At 35.3% G+C, this 17904-nt stretch overlaps 1 protein-coding gene across 5 annotated transcripts in view; it reads left to right on the top strand.

Annotated features, from left to right (window-relative positions):
- Positions 1-17904, top strand: part of zormin (spectrin and immunoglobulin domain-containing protein zormin) — a 799654-nt gene that overhangs the window by 328370 nt on the left and 453380 nt on the right. For all 5 annotated transcript variants that reach the window (XM_081744925.1, XM_081744924.1, XM_081744928.1 and 2 more), the window contains one exon: positions 3945-4190. In XM_081744925.1, the coding sequence (XP_081601051.1) occupies positions 3945-4190 (246 nt within the window). The remainder of the gene's footprint in view (positions 1-3944; positions 4191-17904) is intronic.

The raw sequence follows: 17904 nt of genomic DNA, 5'->3' as shown, positions 1-17904 counted from the left end.
TAGTAGAATTATTGCAATTAAATTTAGCTATAGTATGTGTATATAGAACACCTGACGGTAACTTAGACTTATTCACAAACAAACTGGAAACAATTGTTAGATATTACCAAGAAAGAAGAAAAAACGTAGCAGTAATAGGGGATATAAATGTTGATTTTTTGAAAACTGAAAAGATTGATTTTAAATTTAATGCTATGTTAGAAACATATGGCTTGAAAGCAATCGTACGAACACCTACTAGAATAACCGAAAATAGCAAAACAGCAATAGATCAACTTCTGATAAATGACTTAATATTAAATAGTCATGCTAGGGTAGTAAACACTGGGTTTTCTGACCATCTCGGTCAACTCTTCACTATTAATGTACCAATAAATAAAAGTACGTCTTTAAAACGGGAACAAGAAAAAATACACGCATATAGGCGGAATTTCAATACAAATAATATTATGCACTTTAAAATGCTAATTAAAGATGAAAATTGGGAAGAAGTATTTTTGCACAATGACGTAAATGAAGCCTGGAACGTTTTTCTTGATAACTTTAGTTACTATTTCCATGTAGCTTTTCCCAAAAAGAGTGTTACTTTACGAACAAAAGCTTCCAAACAATGGTGTACTCAGGGTATTAAAATTTCCAGTCAAAAAATGAAAACACTAAACTTGTTAAGGAAGGAAGGAAATACTACTGAAGCATTCGAAAAATATTACAAGAAATATAAATATATATATAAACGTGTAATTATAGCAACAAAACAAATGCATAACGAAACTATAGTACAGCATTCGTCTAATAGGACCAAAGCGTTGTGGTCATTAGTAAATAATGAACTAAAAATAAATCAAACAAGAGAAAATATTACTGAAATAAACCATAATGATGAAGTAATTCATAACCCACAAATGATTTCACACACATTCAATTCTTATTACACAAATTTAAGTAGAATATATGACAAACACAAAAATAGCAACCAATTTGGGAAAGTTAACATAAGAAATAATCTAAATTCAATGTATATATATCCTGTAAATGTGACCGACGTAATAAAAATTATCAATCAAATGAAAAATAAATGGTCAGCAGGCATTGATGAAGTACCTCCTGCGCTTATCAAAAAAGTTGTAAACAGTTCTCTAGCTGAAGCTTTATGCTATTTAATAAACCTTTCTTTCCAAACAGGAGTATTTCCTGATAAATTAAAAGTTACCAAAGTCAAACCAATTTATAAAAAGGGAGATAAAATGGATATCAGTAACTATAGACCAATTTCTCTTATTACAACATTTGCGAAAATATTAGAATTAGCAATGAACAAACAGGTTACACCGTATTTACAAAGTACTGGAACAATTTCAAAATATCAACATGGATTTATTCAAGGAAAATCAACTGAAACCGCTATTTATCAATATCTGAATTACATGAGCGAACTACTAGATAAAAGAAATAAGTGCATAGGATTGTTTTTAGACCTTACAAAAGCGTTTGACTTAGTGCCTCATAGAGAACTTTTATATAAAATAGAGAAATGTGGAATAAGAGGAGTAATAAGAAACTGGTTTCGTTCATATTTGACAGATAGAATGCAGGTGGTAGAAATAACTAGAGTAGATGGGAGAAATTCAAAATTAACTACTTTCACATCTACAATGAATAAAATAAAACGCGGCGTGCCACAAGGATCAATTCTTGGGCCATTACTGTTTTTGATATATATAAACGATCTCCCGGATAATTTAAACTTTGCAAAAGCCACATTATTCGCGGATGACACAAGTGTAGCAATAACAGGCGAAAACCAACAACGATTAAATACTAACATAGAAAACACCGTAAAACAGCTAACGAACTGGTTTGATCATAATAAGTTAATAGTAAATTCAGAAAAAACCTTGTCAATAAGTTTTAAATTAACAAACAACAATCTAGATAAAGGAAGTATAAAAATAGGAGAAAACGAAATAAAACAAGTTAGTTTTGTAAAATTTTTAGGTGTACATATATCAGCAGATTTAAAATGGGATTATCATATAGAAAAAATTGCGAATAGGTTAAGAAAAATGTGTTTTGCCGTACAAACCATCAAAAATACTATAAACCGAAATACAACAAAAATATTATATTACTGCTCATTTGAATCTATATTAAGATATGGATTAATATTTTGGGGAAATACTGTAAAAAGTAGAGATATTTTTGTTCTTCAAAAAAGAGTGGTACGAGTCCTAGCTGGTGTAGGACCCCGAGAGTCCTGTAGGAAATATTTTAAAGAACTAGCTATACTACCTTTACCATGTTTGTATATATATTGCTTAATAGAATTTGTAAGATCCAACATAAATGAGTACATAACAAACGGGTGACATGCATGGATACAACACAAGAAATAAGACTCATTTTCATCCACCAAACCATAGAACAGCAATGTACGAAAAGGGAGTAAAATATGCTGGTATTATGCTATACAATAAGTTACCAAACAAATTAAAGGCAATCAAGTCTAATGTTACATTCAAAAGAAAATTAAAAGAATACCTATTGTCACATTGCTTCTATACAATAGATGAATATAATCAATTAAATAGTCACAATGTGAATAGTAGTAGCAAAGTAACAAGATAGGTTCATTTATGTATAAGGTATGCTGTAGTATTTGTATAATGATATTTCAAATTACTGTAATGTATAAAAGTATGAATTATGTTTAACAAATGTGTCTAATATATATGTACTGCATCAATTAACCATGACGAATCCCATGTACTATCGGAAAATTATTTCCAAGTTTGTACAGAATGGAGGATAAATAAAATGAAATGAAAAATGTTACATGTGAAACTGTTTAGTGTTTCACTAATATAGCTAGCTGAGATAGGTTTATGAAAAATATTTGAATAGTATATTTAAAACCCCTCCCATTTTAGGATACGCATTTCAGTAAAACTAGCTTTAAAAGCCTATTTTTTACATAAATTTTGGTTCCTTCACTCCCTTCTTAGGATACACTCTTTAATAGAAGTGACATGACAATGTCCTGCTTGAGATAGATACTTGGTTTCAAAATTTATCTCAACCGATTCAGCCGTTTTCCTGTGAAACAATTACAAACAACAGACAATATCGATTTCAATGTGGCGAAAATAATTATAGAAATTGCTCTCGCCTTACAGAAGAGGAATTTTAAAAAACTACATAACGTGTACGCTCATTTGTAATGAGAAATTTACGCACACAGTTTCATCGTCGTAGGTTGACGAGTTCGTGAGAGCCTTTGGCATGGAAGACCTGGATTCGATTCCCGGCGGGAACTCGTGTGGTTCGGATCCCACTTTAAACTATAGGTCCACGTCTCATATAGCCTCGCTGTTGAAAGAGACTGTAAACTTAAAATCAAACAAGTTCGTAAGAAATTTCACATAAATTTTGACCTCTAACTCCTTCACGTACACCTCTAATCAAAGTTACACGATAAAAACAGTTTAAAAACAATTATATTCAAAAATTCACAGTTCACCTGTTTTCCATGTTTCGTTCCCACACAAGATCACTTACATTTTTATATATCTGTATTAGATTATCATCAGTTGTTCGTTAGAATTGTACAGATTAACTCATATGGTAACATAAAACGAATATTTATGATAAAAGTAGGAAGTAATTCTCAATTTCAAACCTTTTATATTCAATCTGGAGAAAAGGTATAGGTACTTTTCCTAGACTATGTATGTTAAAAAAGAAAATGCACAACTCTTACAACTAATATTTGTAGTCTGGCTAATGTGCAACTTTTAGACAAATATTCTCGATTGATGATTTCGATCATTTTTTTCTTCTTTATCATGTTTGAACTCTGATGCACTGTTTTTGAATATTTATACTCCATTGCTTTAAGCTGAACGAAAATGATGTTTCATTAATAGATTTTCCTTTCATCTTTTTAGGGACAAACCAGTGCTCACGAAATCACGAAAACTACAACTACCCAATTAAGAATATCACAAAGCCATAGCCTGGGAGTGTCTTCATTTCTTCTTACAACTGAAACTACTATGGATGAAGGTGGTTTGAGGCCGAACATTTCAGACAAATCTGAAAACCAGAATACTTCGGAATTTTCACAGTCTACTGAAGTTTCAGAAGTTTTAGTCCCGGATATCGATGACCCTGTTCTCCAGCAGATGAAAGAGGTAAAGTTAATGATTTCTTCGTAGTTATCTTTACCTACTGCATGTCTCTTGGGAAGGTTACAAAATTTGTGAATGTCTTGGATTCTTATGCATGGTAATCTCTCTCTACTTTGGGTTATTTCTTTATATTATTTATAAGATTCTCCTACATTTTACTATATGTTCTTGTAGCATAGGCATGCATAGTAGTGTAACACAGTTCCATAAATCATACCTATTTATAACTGTGGATAACATCACTGAGCACTTGTATTTCAGGTGATACGAGAGTTTTCAAGAATTTAACATACACACACGTGTGTATGTGTGTGAGATTTTTGATCCTTGCCAAAGATACTGATACGTACAGCTACAGTATTTCTCAACGATAAGTCTGTGTCTTGCTTTGAATGTCGAAGTTTCTGTTGTGTTACACTTCGAGTGTACCGTCTTGAGAGATGTTTACAGATGTCATTTTTGTAATGGAATATAGGCTTTCACTGTATACTTTTATAAGCAATGATACTTTGACGAAGCGGTACATTTGATATTGGTAAAATATTTCCCATGCGATGTTCTGAAGGTTTGGTTAAATTTGTCTGCGGTGCTAACTTTATCATCTGGATTTTTTATTGTTACATTCGCACGTAATTTTTCTTTTTTTTTTTTTTTTTGTATTGTTTTATTGGTAAATTCAATTCCTTAATCATTACAAAGAACAAATTGGTTTCCTCTCTTGGAAAATCATTTCAAAGTTATTCACTATGTACATAATCAGCTCTCTTCAACTTTACGAATAAACACCAACCATATCGACTAAACATACAAATCATTTCAAGTATGTAGCGATAGTTGACACTATATTTTTGAAGTGATTGTAAAGCATTTAAGTTACATTTACTCTTATCAGCAATATTGAAGATAAAAGCTCGAGTGAAACGACGACGTGCTAGATGATGTATTGTATATGAAGGCTGTTTATTTAACCTTTTTGCTAGAGGTGCAGATTTCCTGTTGCCTATCATAATTTTTTCGTTGTAAAAGATTATTCCAGATGTACTGGATTATAGTAAATGAATTTCACCTTTTTGTTCATGGCTTGTTCGCTGATCATTTAGGAACAGTGCATTGGCTTTAGTCAAAATTGATGTTTTGTACGCACCATTATCTTCGTAGTCGGAGCAGCTAGATGATGGCCTATCTACAATCTTTGACAGTGTCGGTCCACGAATTTTCTCTTCCTAATTTCATTCTTTTCTTAACTGACAAAGCTTATTTTCCTTGTTACGTTACTATAGGAAGACGACTTAATTTTCCGATTCAACAAAATGTGTCGTCATAAGATCCATTTCTTAGTGTGGATGATGGAATGTCTTGCACGTAAAGAATTTTAAATGTAAGCATTTAAGATTTCTCGTTAACCAATCTGTTATAAAGTGACCTGTAGCACCAGCGCAAGAATGTTCTTTCTTTTCAAACTTAATCTGTCAATATTTACAAAATATCATGAGTATACAGTAAAAAATAACTTTCCCTGTACCAAATTTTCTGTCACACTACAATATAATCCAGTGGTGCCCACCCCCCCTCATGTCCATGACAACCCCCCCTCAATTGTCTATCCGTAGGTGTTCTTCCATGAAAAAAAAAACTTTTCGATTAATTTTTACACCCCCTCAAACATATTTATATAGATTTTTACCCCCCCAATATATTTATATAGATTTTTACCCCCCCCCCCAAATATTTCAATGACGCAGTTTGCGCCATGACCCCCCCCTTGTGGGCACCCCTGATATAATCTACAGTACATTTTCTTTGACACTTTTCTGTACTCCCAAGTGCCCGGGATTAAAAGTAGACGTTGAATTAACCCCCTTATTTGATGTAGATTACTCCTCCCCGAAATAAAAATTTTCTCGATAATATCCGTTACAACTGTTCGCTTTTAATGTAATATGTCGTACATTTTCTTTAAGACTTCTCTCATTCACCCTATCTGAAGCTGAAATCAGTAAAGAAATATACGTAGTGGTATACGCCTCCATTAATTTCAGAGTTTCGCGATAACTTACATAAAACTCATCCAGTTTTGATGCAATATTATGTATATTTTTTGGCCCTTCTTCCATAATCTTCTGTGCTTGGGATTTGAATTAGTCATTTTCATCATTCAAAAAGAACATGTACTCAAAAATATTTTTTCATTAAAAAATAAAAAATTTGCATGAAATTCTGTAACCCTGTAAACTCTTGTCCAGTATAATTACGACACCGTCACGCCATTGCTTAGCTACAGATGAAATCTTTTTTAAAAAATGTATTTATAACAGCATAATAATTACAAATTTTTTGTGCGACATCATATATTTTAATATGGTACGTAAACAAGATCAAGCGATTAATTGTTCTTGTTGTTGATTAGTGATTTCCTTTCCTTCCAACAGCGAGGCTATATGAGACATGGGCCTACGGCTTAACGTGGGATCCGAAACACATGAACCCCTTCCGGAAATCGAACTCGGGTCTCCCGTGCCAAGGACGGGTAGGCTAACAATATAACCGAAAGGTTAAGTCACCTCCCAGGATAAGACATCAGAAGACTAGTGTATACTGGTTGGATGGCTTGGGATACCAGTAACCTTTATAATACTTGTATAATAATAATAATAATAATAATAATAATAATAATAATAAACAATTTGTAGTATTTATAATACAAGCTCTCTTTGGAAGTAATTAGTAATTGCTAGAGGCCATCGCTGGTGGTCTAGTCGCTAGCGCGCGCGCCTTTAATGGATGTGGTCTCGGGTTTAGTTCTCGATATGATCGTGTTGAACGTATTACGTTCAGATTCTATTCTAGCTTGTGGGTCCATGTCTCATGCAGCCTCAGTGCTGCAAATGGACATTTCTATCGAACAAACAAACAAACAAATAAAAAAACAAGCATAATAATAATAATAATAATAATAATAATAATAATAATAATGCATAAAAATACGTAGTAGTTTGCAAATAATATTGTTATAAATCAATTACTTACTTACTTACATGTGAATTCTAGTCGTCTTGTTTGGTACGAAAATGCCTTGATGACTTAATCGTTGAAGTTACAGTTCGACTGCTTCCGAAATTCCTGAAAAAACGACTTCCCAATCGACATTAGCGCTAAACCAGATCGAGGTTCCTGTGTCTGAGTTGATCGACAATAAGATTTTATCTTCTTCAGCCTAGACAACGTCCTTTCTACGAATACTGATTATTTGACGTGGCTGGTATCGTCACAATTAATATAGCTAACTTGAGAACTTTAGGGATCATTTGATTTAACTTCTTGTTGTGAATGGTTGACAATATTACACGAACTTTTTTTTCTTTCTTCACGAAATCAAAGGCTTCTGCTTAATATATTACACTTATCTCATTTTTCAGTCGAACTTGATCAAACTGATTGGCGTAAGACGTTAACAATGTATCTAATGCCTCTTTTAGGAAATTCTCTTGATGAACTAAGAATTTCTGAGTCCAAAAAAATGTGTGAATTGATGCTTTGTATAATCAGAAAACCTATCATTAATTTCCACATACACTCGATCTAGTATGCTGTAATATAGTTGTTTGCAGTGAACTTCTAGTAAACTTCTTTTCCTTGTGTTTAATGGCGGTTCTGCCGTACTGTCTGAGGACCTCGCAGTTTCCGTATCATTCCAAATGGAAGGAAATCCATTACGTCTCTACTCAGTTAGGTTTCCTTTCTTATTTTATTTTATTTATTTACTTTTTGTTTTACTTGAACATCTCTTGTAAACAGTATGCTATGTCTAGGGTTTTGGTTTGAAAAGGACTGTAGAGTACATCTGGATGTGCAGTCTAAACAATCTAGAAAAAACAAGTAGAAAAATATGCTGAAACTCCCTAAAGAAATACAAATATTCTTGAACTTGCACGATTGAATTACCGTCCAACTTTTCTTCACATTTATAATGTCTTCAAAAAAGGCAATGAGATGTTGTTTGTATTCCTTCACTTGTATTTACAAGCCTAGTTGGTGCTACTTTTGGATTATTTTTTTTTAACTTAAATGTGTTTTGAGTTTTCTGACCTTTTGGGAGATTCTCAGAAAGAAATAGCTAAGCCTGAGACCGTTTTAAGGAAAATGCGACATTGTGGAATGAAAGAAGTGGTTTGTTGCAAAATTAAATTTAGAATATGGCTGTAGCAATGAACAAATAAAGCTTGAGCATATTTTTTGAACTTTAGTTTTCAATCTATTAATGCTTCCCGCTATAACTGATGCCCCATCATACGTCTGTGTAATGAGCTTACTGGAGATATTGTATTATTCTACGATGTTTTCCACGTACTGGAACAAACCAGTAGCAGTTTTTCATGAGCTGACCTTCCTAAATCCTGTAAATCTCTCTTGTGCATCCCCACTAAAATCGACATACCTCAAAACAGTAGATGATTGATTCTGGTTGGAACAATCAATTGGTTTGATACAGGTGATTTACGAATTTTAGACTTATTTATTATAACCCTACTACTGCTGCCAATATTAAATCATTCTGAATTAAAGAAGTACCTCGAAACACTGTCAAACTCTCAAAATGATTGGCCAATAAATGGTCAAATTCACTTAAGGATTTTAAATAGTCAATATAATTACGCTGATTATCAGATTCTTCATTCTCGTTAAGACCCCGTAAAGCCAATTCTTGTTTTTAAGAAAATACCCTGCATTATTTAAACACAATAAAATCCCCGATTTTTTTACAACAGTATTATGGTGGGCAGTATGCAGAGCTTGTTGTTTATCCAACTGTAAATCAATTCTTGTATTTCCAAAATTTGCGACATTCATGCTACTGTAAATATGAGCCTTTGATTTATCATGTTTCTGGGCAGCAGTGCGAAGAGAATTCAAGTTAGAAAACATTTCGTTCGACCACATTTTTTCTTTAATTTATTTATAACTCTTTCATTTTCCTGCAAGAAGCACTTCCAGTATATCACATACCATCGTCCCGATTTTGTCGGGATAGTCTCGATTTAGGGGAAAATGAGCCGAACCAAAAGCTTTAAAATGTCCCGACTTTCATGTTTATTGATGAAGTTGGTGCTAAGCTTGCGAATCAGAACTGAATCACTCTGACTTCTGTTGAAGTAATACTTAATTAACAGATGTTGCTTACACATGTACACAATCTAAATACAGTTGTAGCCAGTTGAGAATGCTCCAAGAGCATTGCCAGAACGAACTTAAAAAGAATGGAGAGGGAAGGATAACTGTCATTGTTCCTAGATGTAAAAGTAAATCTTTTATCCGCACCTTCTTCTGTTCCTCTCAAAAATTAGCAAAATATCATCTCTCTATGACTCACAGTTCTCGAGATATGGCTGCTTAAATATCTAGAAATTCGAACTTTTTGGCCAATATCTGGAGAACGGTGGCCAGTTAGCCATTAGACAGTTAATCAATGGCCACCGGTTACTATTTGGTACCAAAATATTTACCATCCTCTTAGGTATTGATCAACATCAATATCATCTCTGTACAACGTATGGTTCCCGAGCTATGGCTTTTTAAATATCTAGATATTGGCCATTTTTTGACAATATCACATGAACGGTAAGTCATAGAGAGATGACATCCGTGTTAATCAATACTTAAGAGTATGGTAAACATTTTGGCACCGATAGTAATAGGTGACCACTAGCGAACTGGCCATTGGCCAAACCAGTGGCCAGTTGGGCAGTGGCCGCCGGTTACTATTTGGTACCAAAATGTTTACCATTCTTTTAGATATTGATCAACACAAATATGATCTCTCTATGACTTACGGTTCCCGAGATATGGGTCGTTAAATTGCTTGAAATCGGCCATTTTTTGGCCAATATCTCGGGAACAGTAAGAGTGACGCGAAAAATTTAATCACTTTCTCTGATAGTGTATGATGCTCTCTCGAATGCAGGGTTCAAAATTGAAAAAAATCGCAAATAAGAGACACAGACACACAGACATAGGATATTGAGTAACGAACTTTTTAAGTTCGTTGATAACTAGTAATTACATTTACAGTAAAACTATAAGCTGGAAAAAAAAAGTTACGTAAAAGTATTGAATTGCCATGGGGTTTACATATTTGTACAGAATTCCAGAGCTTTAGTTAGTGAAATTTAAGTTGCAAAATTTGGATTTAACATACAAACAAACAGAAAAAATAACCTAGTGAAAGCATTGTAAAAGTTAGTTTCAATTTGCTGAAAGATCCTTCAGAGTTGGCAACAGGAGTTAGCACCTATAAATAAGAGTACTTAAAGTCTAAGTATCATCTGTATGATTGATCACACTTGGATTTATATCTAGACGACGATGACGATGTCGTTATATTATTATTATTATTATTATTATTATTATTAGTTGTAGTAGTAGTAGTAGTAGTAATCATCATCATCTTCTTCTTCTTCCCTCAAGACTTCGGCTTGTTGTATTATAGGTTAGAATAGTCCTTAATTAGAAGTTACAATTGTTTCTTTCAAGTCTATATATGGTTACAGCTCTTCTCTCGATAAGAAATAACACGTTCATGTCTAGCGTAATCTCTATCCATTTTTCAAATAATTAAATTAAAACAATGCAGTTCAATCTGCAATTAAATCGTCACTATATAAATCTATTACTGTAGAAATACACATATGAGACACACACGAGGGGTGATCAGAAAGTAAAGTTGCAATGAAACTTGTATATATTATTGTATACAGCCAACAGACAGTATACATTAGGTTATTTACTATTATCGAACCCTGTGGATTCGACATTAATATCTGTCGTTTTCGATGAATATATCGATATGTATTACAGGGTGTTAATGAACTATACCAACAAACTGTAAGAAGTGATTCCTCACATCAAAATAATTCAAAAAGTCCCTATGGACCTACCGTACCAAAAGTGCATAGTTTCAGAGCTAGGACTGCCCCAAATCGCGCAAAAACCAAATTTCAAGAGGCCCTATTTCGAATACGAGAGACTGTTGATAGTGTTCCTTGTCAGTGTAAAGGATGTCACGCATATGCAATCCAAAATGCATATTTCATTAATGTTCAATGGGTGTACGGATTATTCCCTGCAGGGTGAAATTCCCAGACATACCATCAACCGAATTTTGAGATATGCTCTGACCTTATGATTGGTCCAAAGTAGCTAAACGATAAGCTTTGACAGCAGTGAGCACGGAATCGTTAAGGATCGTCAGCAGCACGGTCTTCTCGTACTTGGGAAAACGCATGGTGTGATGTTTTCTTTTACGCTTATAAGTGAAGAAAACATGAAATATACCGTGACGAAATACATTGCATCACACGTTATTCCGAACAAAAAACCTTGGAGCTACCGGTTCCTAACACTTCCGCCTTCCGTCCGAAGCATTGGATGTCCATTGTTGTCAAGGTTTACCTCCTACCTACTTTGGACCCTCCTTGAAATCAGGATATATCTGAAAACTCGATTGAAAACATATATGAGAATTACACCCTCTAGGGAATACCGTCTACATCTATTGAGAATTGATGAAATATGCACTTTTGGATTGTGTATGCATGGCTTCCTTTACGCTGATAAGAACCACCATCCACAGTTTCTGGAATTCGAAATAGGGCCTATTGAAATTTAGCTTTTTCGCCATTTTGGACAGCCCTAGCTCTGAAACTATGCACTTTTCGCCATAGATCCATATGAACTTTTTCTCTTATTTTGATGTGAGGAAAAACCTCTTACAGTTTGTAGGTCTAGTTCATTAACACCCTGCGGAGTTGTATCTTCTCCAAGTTGCGGGGCCGAATTTGGATTTAAACGGCATCAGAAGTGTCACTGTTCATCTCAGCTACTCCCAAAACTATGGATTCGGCTTTAATATCGGCCGTTTTCGATAATTTTTAAGTATACTTTCCTTCCCTTAAATTTTATCGTCAAAGTGAAATGATAAAAACCATCGCAGGCCCGACCTTCATCTATGTTGAAAATTTGATCGAGATACGTGGATGATTCGATGATCGAGATATGAGAGGCGACAAAGTCACAAACATAGTGACTTCCAATTATACAGGGTGTTTCGAAACAATACCGACAACCTTTGGGAGGTGATTCCTGACACCAAGATTAGACAAAAAGTATAGACGAACCTGGGTGCACATATGCTTCCTTTCGGAGTTACAAGATGCCAAAAACATGAAAAAATGAAATTTAAAAGTCCGTAGCTCCAAAACTATCGGACCTACCGTAGTCGGATCAAGACTTCACTTAGGAACTAATATGTGCCCTATCCAAATATTCAAGTTCCAGAATCCTAAGGTACTCACGTAACAATTTTTATAGAGGAAGTTTGGCTACGGGCATACAATTTGAAGTACTCACCAACTATCTCTATAAAAATTATTGGGGAAGTACCGCAGGATTCTGAAATATGGGTATTTGGATAGGGCATATACTAGTTCCTAAGTGGTCTTGGCCCGACTACGGTAGGTCCCATAGTTTTGGAGCTATGGACCTTTGAAGTTCATTTTTTCATGTTTTCGGTAGCCTATAACTCCTAAAGGAAGCATTTGTGCAGCCAGGTTGGTCAATGCTTTTTGTCTTACCTTGGTGTCAGGAATCATTTTCCAAACGTTGTTGTTGTTGTTTTGAGACACCCTGTATATCTATCATGAAACTCTCTCTCTCTCTCTCTCTCTCTCTATATATATATATATATATATATATATATATATATATATATATATATATATATATATATATATATAAATAATAGAAAATAAAATATAAAACATTGTGTAATGAATTTCGAATGGTAAAAACTGATAAATGCTTTTTATTGTTCATCAATTTACCAATTTATAGCTACTTTCTTACTATGAATGATGATGTAGTATGAAAACAGTGTGTTGGCTCTCAAACTTAGGTGAACTAGTGTACCCCAGGAGATCCTGGAAATATTGTCTTAGTTACCGCCTCGAAAACGATATGAGAAGTCTCGTCACGAATTTAAAAATGTATTTCTCGTGTCGAAACTTTGTGCCGTTTTAGAGGTGAGACGACAGATTTCTTGTCTTATGGCTTACCTCTCAATAGCGGACATCTCTATAATAATGACAAACATTTTGTCCCGGCAAAAATGTTTATCTGGTATTATGCGAGAAAACTCTCTCTCTTATGGACATACCCAGATACAGACACGGACACACTTATTTTAACTAGGGATGGGCAAAACCGGTTTTTCACCGAAACCGGTTTCGGTTTTCTCCAAAACTGGTTCGGTTTTCACCGAAACTGGTTTCGGTGAAAACTTTTCGAAAACATATAAAACTATTTCTGTGGAAATGGGTTCGGTTTCCGGAGAACAACGAAACACCATTCTGGTCAGAAATAGAACAAATTTTGGAAAAAAACCGGAATCGGTTTTGAAGAAAACCGAAACCGGACCAGGCAAAAAACCGAACCGGTTTTGGAGAAAACCGATAACCGGTTTCGGTTAAAAAGCGAACCGGTTTTGAAGAAAACCGAAACCGGTTTCGGTGAAAAACCGAAAAATCGGTTTTTGTGCCCACCACTAATTTTAACCCGATCGTTGTAGTAACCTCTTCATAACGGACAGGAATTATTCTCAGCTCTTGCGTACTTAGCAAACAAAATAGTTCCTATAATTTGAAAATAATTCTTCAATTGATCCCTTCAGCTGATCCAGGACTAACAAGAAAATTTCGATCAGAAATTACTGTGTGCAGGATTACACGGGAGAAAACTATTGGAGACTTCTTCCCTCGAAATTCATAAACCGCGATGGTTCATTAGTTCTGTGCGCGTTTTCCGGGCTTAGTAATAATGTTGCACGATCTTATTATGTTACTTTTACTTTTAGTGCAGTCAGTAAGCGAATTATTTTTATAGCAGTTTGTGTTGTCTTAACAAGGAAATTATTACATATACGAGAAGTGATCAAAAAGTAATGATACAAAGCCTACAGTGAAACATGTATATATTATTTCATGCAACCAATACAGCCAACAATACAACCAATAGCACATACATAAGGTTATTTTTCGAAATAATCTCCATATCAGTTGAAACGCTTGTCGCATCGTGGGATGAGTTTGAAGGTTTTCACCTGGTAAAAATCCTGTCCTTTGCTGTTCAGCCACATTGTCTGAGGCAAGGCGACGGCCTCCTAGCTGCTGCTCCTTCAAGTGCGTGAATAGGTGAAAGTCACTTGGAGCGAAGTCGAGGTTGTAGGGTGGGTGGTCGATGTCTCAACGAAACTGCTTCAACAGCGTGGTGGTCGGCCACTGCGCTTCTCGTCAGTGACGTTTTCTGTATTAGCCGCAAACTTTCGTCACCATTCTGCGATATACTCACAAGACATTAGTCTCTCCGTAAAGCTCTATAAGCTGCTGGTGAATTTCAGCCGCAATTACATGTTTTACCCACAAATATCGAATAACTGAGCGGACTTCTTCGTGAGACCAGTTTTCCAAACCAGTCGCCCTTTGCGTTTACCCACAACTAGCGCCGTAGGTGGCGGATGGCTGAAACTCTGCAAGTTGCCAACTCCATGTATTAAAATTAACGCACAGTCCTCAATTCTCTACAACAGACGAAAACTGTTATGCAGAAATATCGGCCTTGTAACCTTAGTTTTTCATCCTCTCTCGTGTTAATGCTCAAATCTAAATATGCTTACGGCTTTGATCTATTTTTCAACAAAAAATGAAACAATACACCTTTTACAGTTGCGATTAAATTGTCGCAATAATTTCAAATCTGCAATTGCCGTTACGCTATAGCCATCTATTGACGTTAGAGAGGCAACTTACGTAGCAGAGCGGTGAGCGTTAACTATAAGAAATTAGTTTTACTCACACATTGAGAAATATGCCTTTTATAATAAGGATTATTATAGACTTGAATGATGCATTTCGAACTTACATGGAAATTCTGTTGGAGTTAAAATCCTTCTTAACGAACACTTCCTAATAGTATTTCCCATGACACGAGACGAGAAAGCGATACTTCTGTTCCTTTACAGAGGGGGTGACTTTCCCCTTATTCTCCCAGTAGTTCGAACACGAAGTACAGTATTTCCATATTAAATTATATTTACTGTTATAGTCAATGTGTTTACTAAATACTGTACAATTATCATATTATGTGGGTAATTTAAATGTATGCACCTCCGATCCCTGTATATGTACCTCCCATCAGTGTCCTTTATTAAGAGGTTTCACTATATGAGTACTTATGTAAATTTGAAACGCATAATTGAGCCTTTGGAATAAATCGAAAATAAAGGAAGACGGAGGAGCGTCCAGAGACGATAGGAGGCTCTAAAAAAAGGGGGTTGCCATCACAGAAATACACACTAAAATGTGTTGCCTTCCTTCACGAAATGATTCGGAAACTTTACGTACTACAGGCAGTGGTGCCCACCCCCCCTCGTGTCCATGACGCACTCCCCCTCAATTGCCTATCCGTAGGTGTTCTTCCATGAAAAAAAATCTTTTCGATTTATTTTTTACACCCTCTCAAACATATTTATATAGATTTTTAACCCCCCCAAATATTTCAATGACGCAGTTTGCGTCATGGCCCCCCCTTGTGGGCACCCCTGCTACAGGTTATGGAAGGCATAGAGATGTATAGGCTTCAATGGATATTTAAGGGTAATTAGAAAAATGAGAGAAAGAAGAACAAGTCACCTCACACAAACTGCCATAAAATCAGATTAGCACTTCAGGTTAAAACCAGTTGAGAATGCTCCAAGAGTATTCCGAGAACGAACTTAAAAAGAATGGAGAGATGGAGCGGAAAGGATAACTGATATTATCCCTACATGTAAAAGTAAATCGTTTTATCCACACGTCCTCCTGTTTCTCGCAAAAATTTGCAAAATATCATCACTCTGTGACTTACAGTTCCCGACAAAAGGCTCCTCAAATCTCCCAAAATTCGAACTTTTTGGCCAATATCTGGGGAACGGTGGCCAGTTTGCCAGTAGCCAGTTGTCCAGTGGCCACCGGTTACTATTTGATACCAAAATGTTCACCATCCTCTTAGGTATTGATCAACACTAACATAATCTCTCTGACTTATGGTTCCAGAGATATCGATTCTTAAATCTCCGGAAATCGGCCATTTCTTGGTAATAGTGACGGAACGGTAAGAGTGACGTGAAAAATTCTATCACTTTCTCAGATAGTTTTTGGTGATGTATGGAACGGAGGGTTCAAAATGAAAAAAAAATCGCAAATAACAGACACGCAGACATAGAGTATTCAGTAACGAACTTCTTAAGTTCGTTGAAAATTGTAGGCAAGATAGAAGAAAATAATAATTTGGTTTCTTGTTAGAAAGACAAAAGCCCTAGTGATTGGAACCAAGCGGTATGTGTCAAATATAGAAATAGGGAGTAAATAGAACCGGTGACTACTTTTTGATACGTTGGTATTATTATTAGTGATGATACGAAATACAAACGTGAAATAAAAGTGAGGATAGGAATGGTGAAAAAAGCCTTTAGGGGAAAGCAATCTATTTTGTGGGACCTTGAACAAAAATCTGAGAAAAATCCCGCAAAATTCTTCATGTAAAGTGTTGTACTGTAGGTGCATAAACATGAAGATTATACAGAAACGATTAAAAACTACTGGAAGCTTTCGAAATGTAGGTGTCAAGAAGAATGGAGAAAATTAGTTGGGTCGAGTGGAAAATGAATATGTGTGTGTTAGAAATAATGGGGGAGAAAAGAATAATTTTAGATACTATTATAAAAGAGGAAGAGGAGATGGTTGGGACTTCGACTAAGAAAGAACTGCATCATGAGAGATGTGCTAGAGCGTATGGTCGTGGGAAAGAGACGGAGAGGAAGAAGGGGGCTATAATTGATGGACAGTATCAAAACTGAGAAATCGTACGTGAAGACGAAGAGGTTAGTTGAGAACCGTCTAGCATGGAAGCTTCACAGTTGCGGCAAGTGACCTGCCAATAATGGCAGAATACCCATGATTATGATGCAAATAAATAAATAATAACTGCTGAATTCTAGGGATGCGCACGAGACGAGTGGAGACAGGATTTTCCTGACAAAATTCGAGTCAAAACACGGCTCTTCCAATAGAGAAATACACATTTTTCGAGTCGAGACATCTGTTTTACAGCACATTTTCGAGACGAGACAGCCAGAAATCTTGTCTCGTGCGCATCCCTACTGAATTCTCACGTTACATACGTCAGTATCTTTTATAAATTGGTGAGGCATGTGTTCAGTTGAACAGTCCCATAGCAAACTAATATTTCTTCTGCGAAAGTTTGTTCCAAAAGAGACATAGTATATTAATCGATGTATCTCCTTTTGAATTTTACCAATTTTCTAATTTAAACAATAAACTTAACATTTTTAGTTTATGGAACGTTATAATGTATTGCAGTTTATACTCACTATTGAACTTTTTAAAACTTCTAATTAACATTGGATTTAGGATTTAGATTTGTGGGCTTTCGGCATCTGTGGCCACTTAGCACGTCACGTATGAGGGATGACGTCCCTCAGCCATCACACTATCCAGGGAAAGGGAAGAAAGGAAGCGGCTTGGGACCTATAAGTTAGGTACCACACCGGCATTTGCCTGATGTGAATGAGAAAAAACAAGAGAACCCTCTTTCAGGATGGCTGCCCTGA

Source organism: Thermobia domestica, chromosome 17 (assembly GCF_964235325.1).
Source record: "Thermobia domestica chromosome 17, izTheDome1.hap1.1, whole genome shotgun sequence".
Classification (NCBI taxonomy): Eukaryota; Metazoa; Arthropoda; class Insecta; order Zygentoma; family Lepismatidae; genus Thermobia; species Thermobia domestica.
This window is presented reverse-complemented; position numbering and strand designations above follow the sequence as displayed.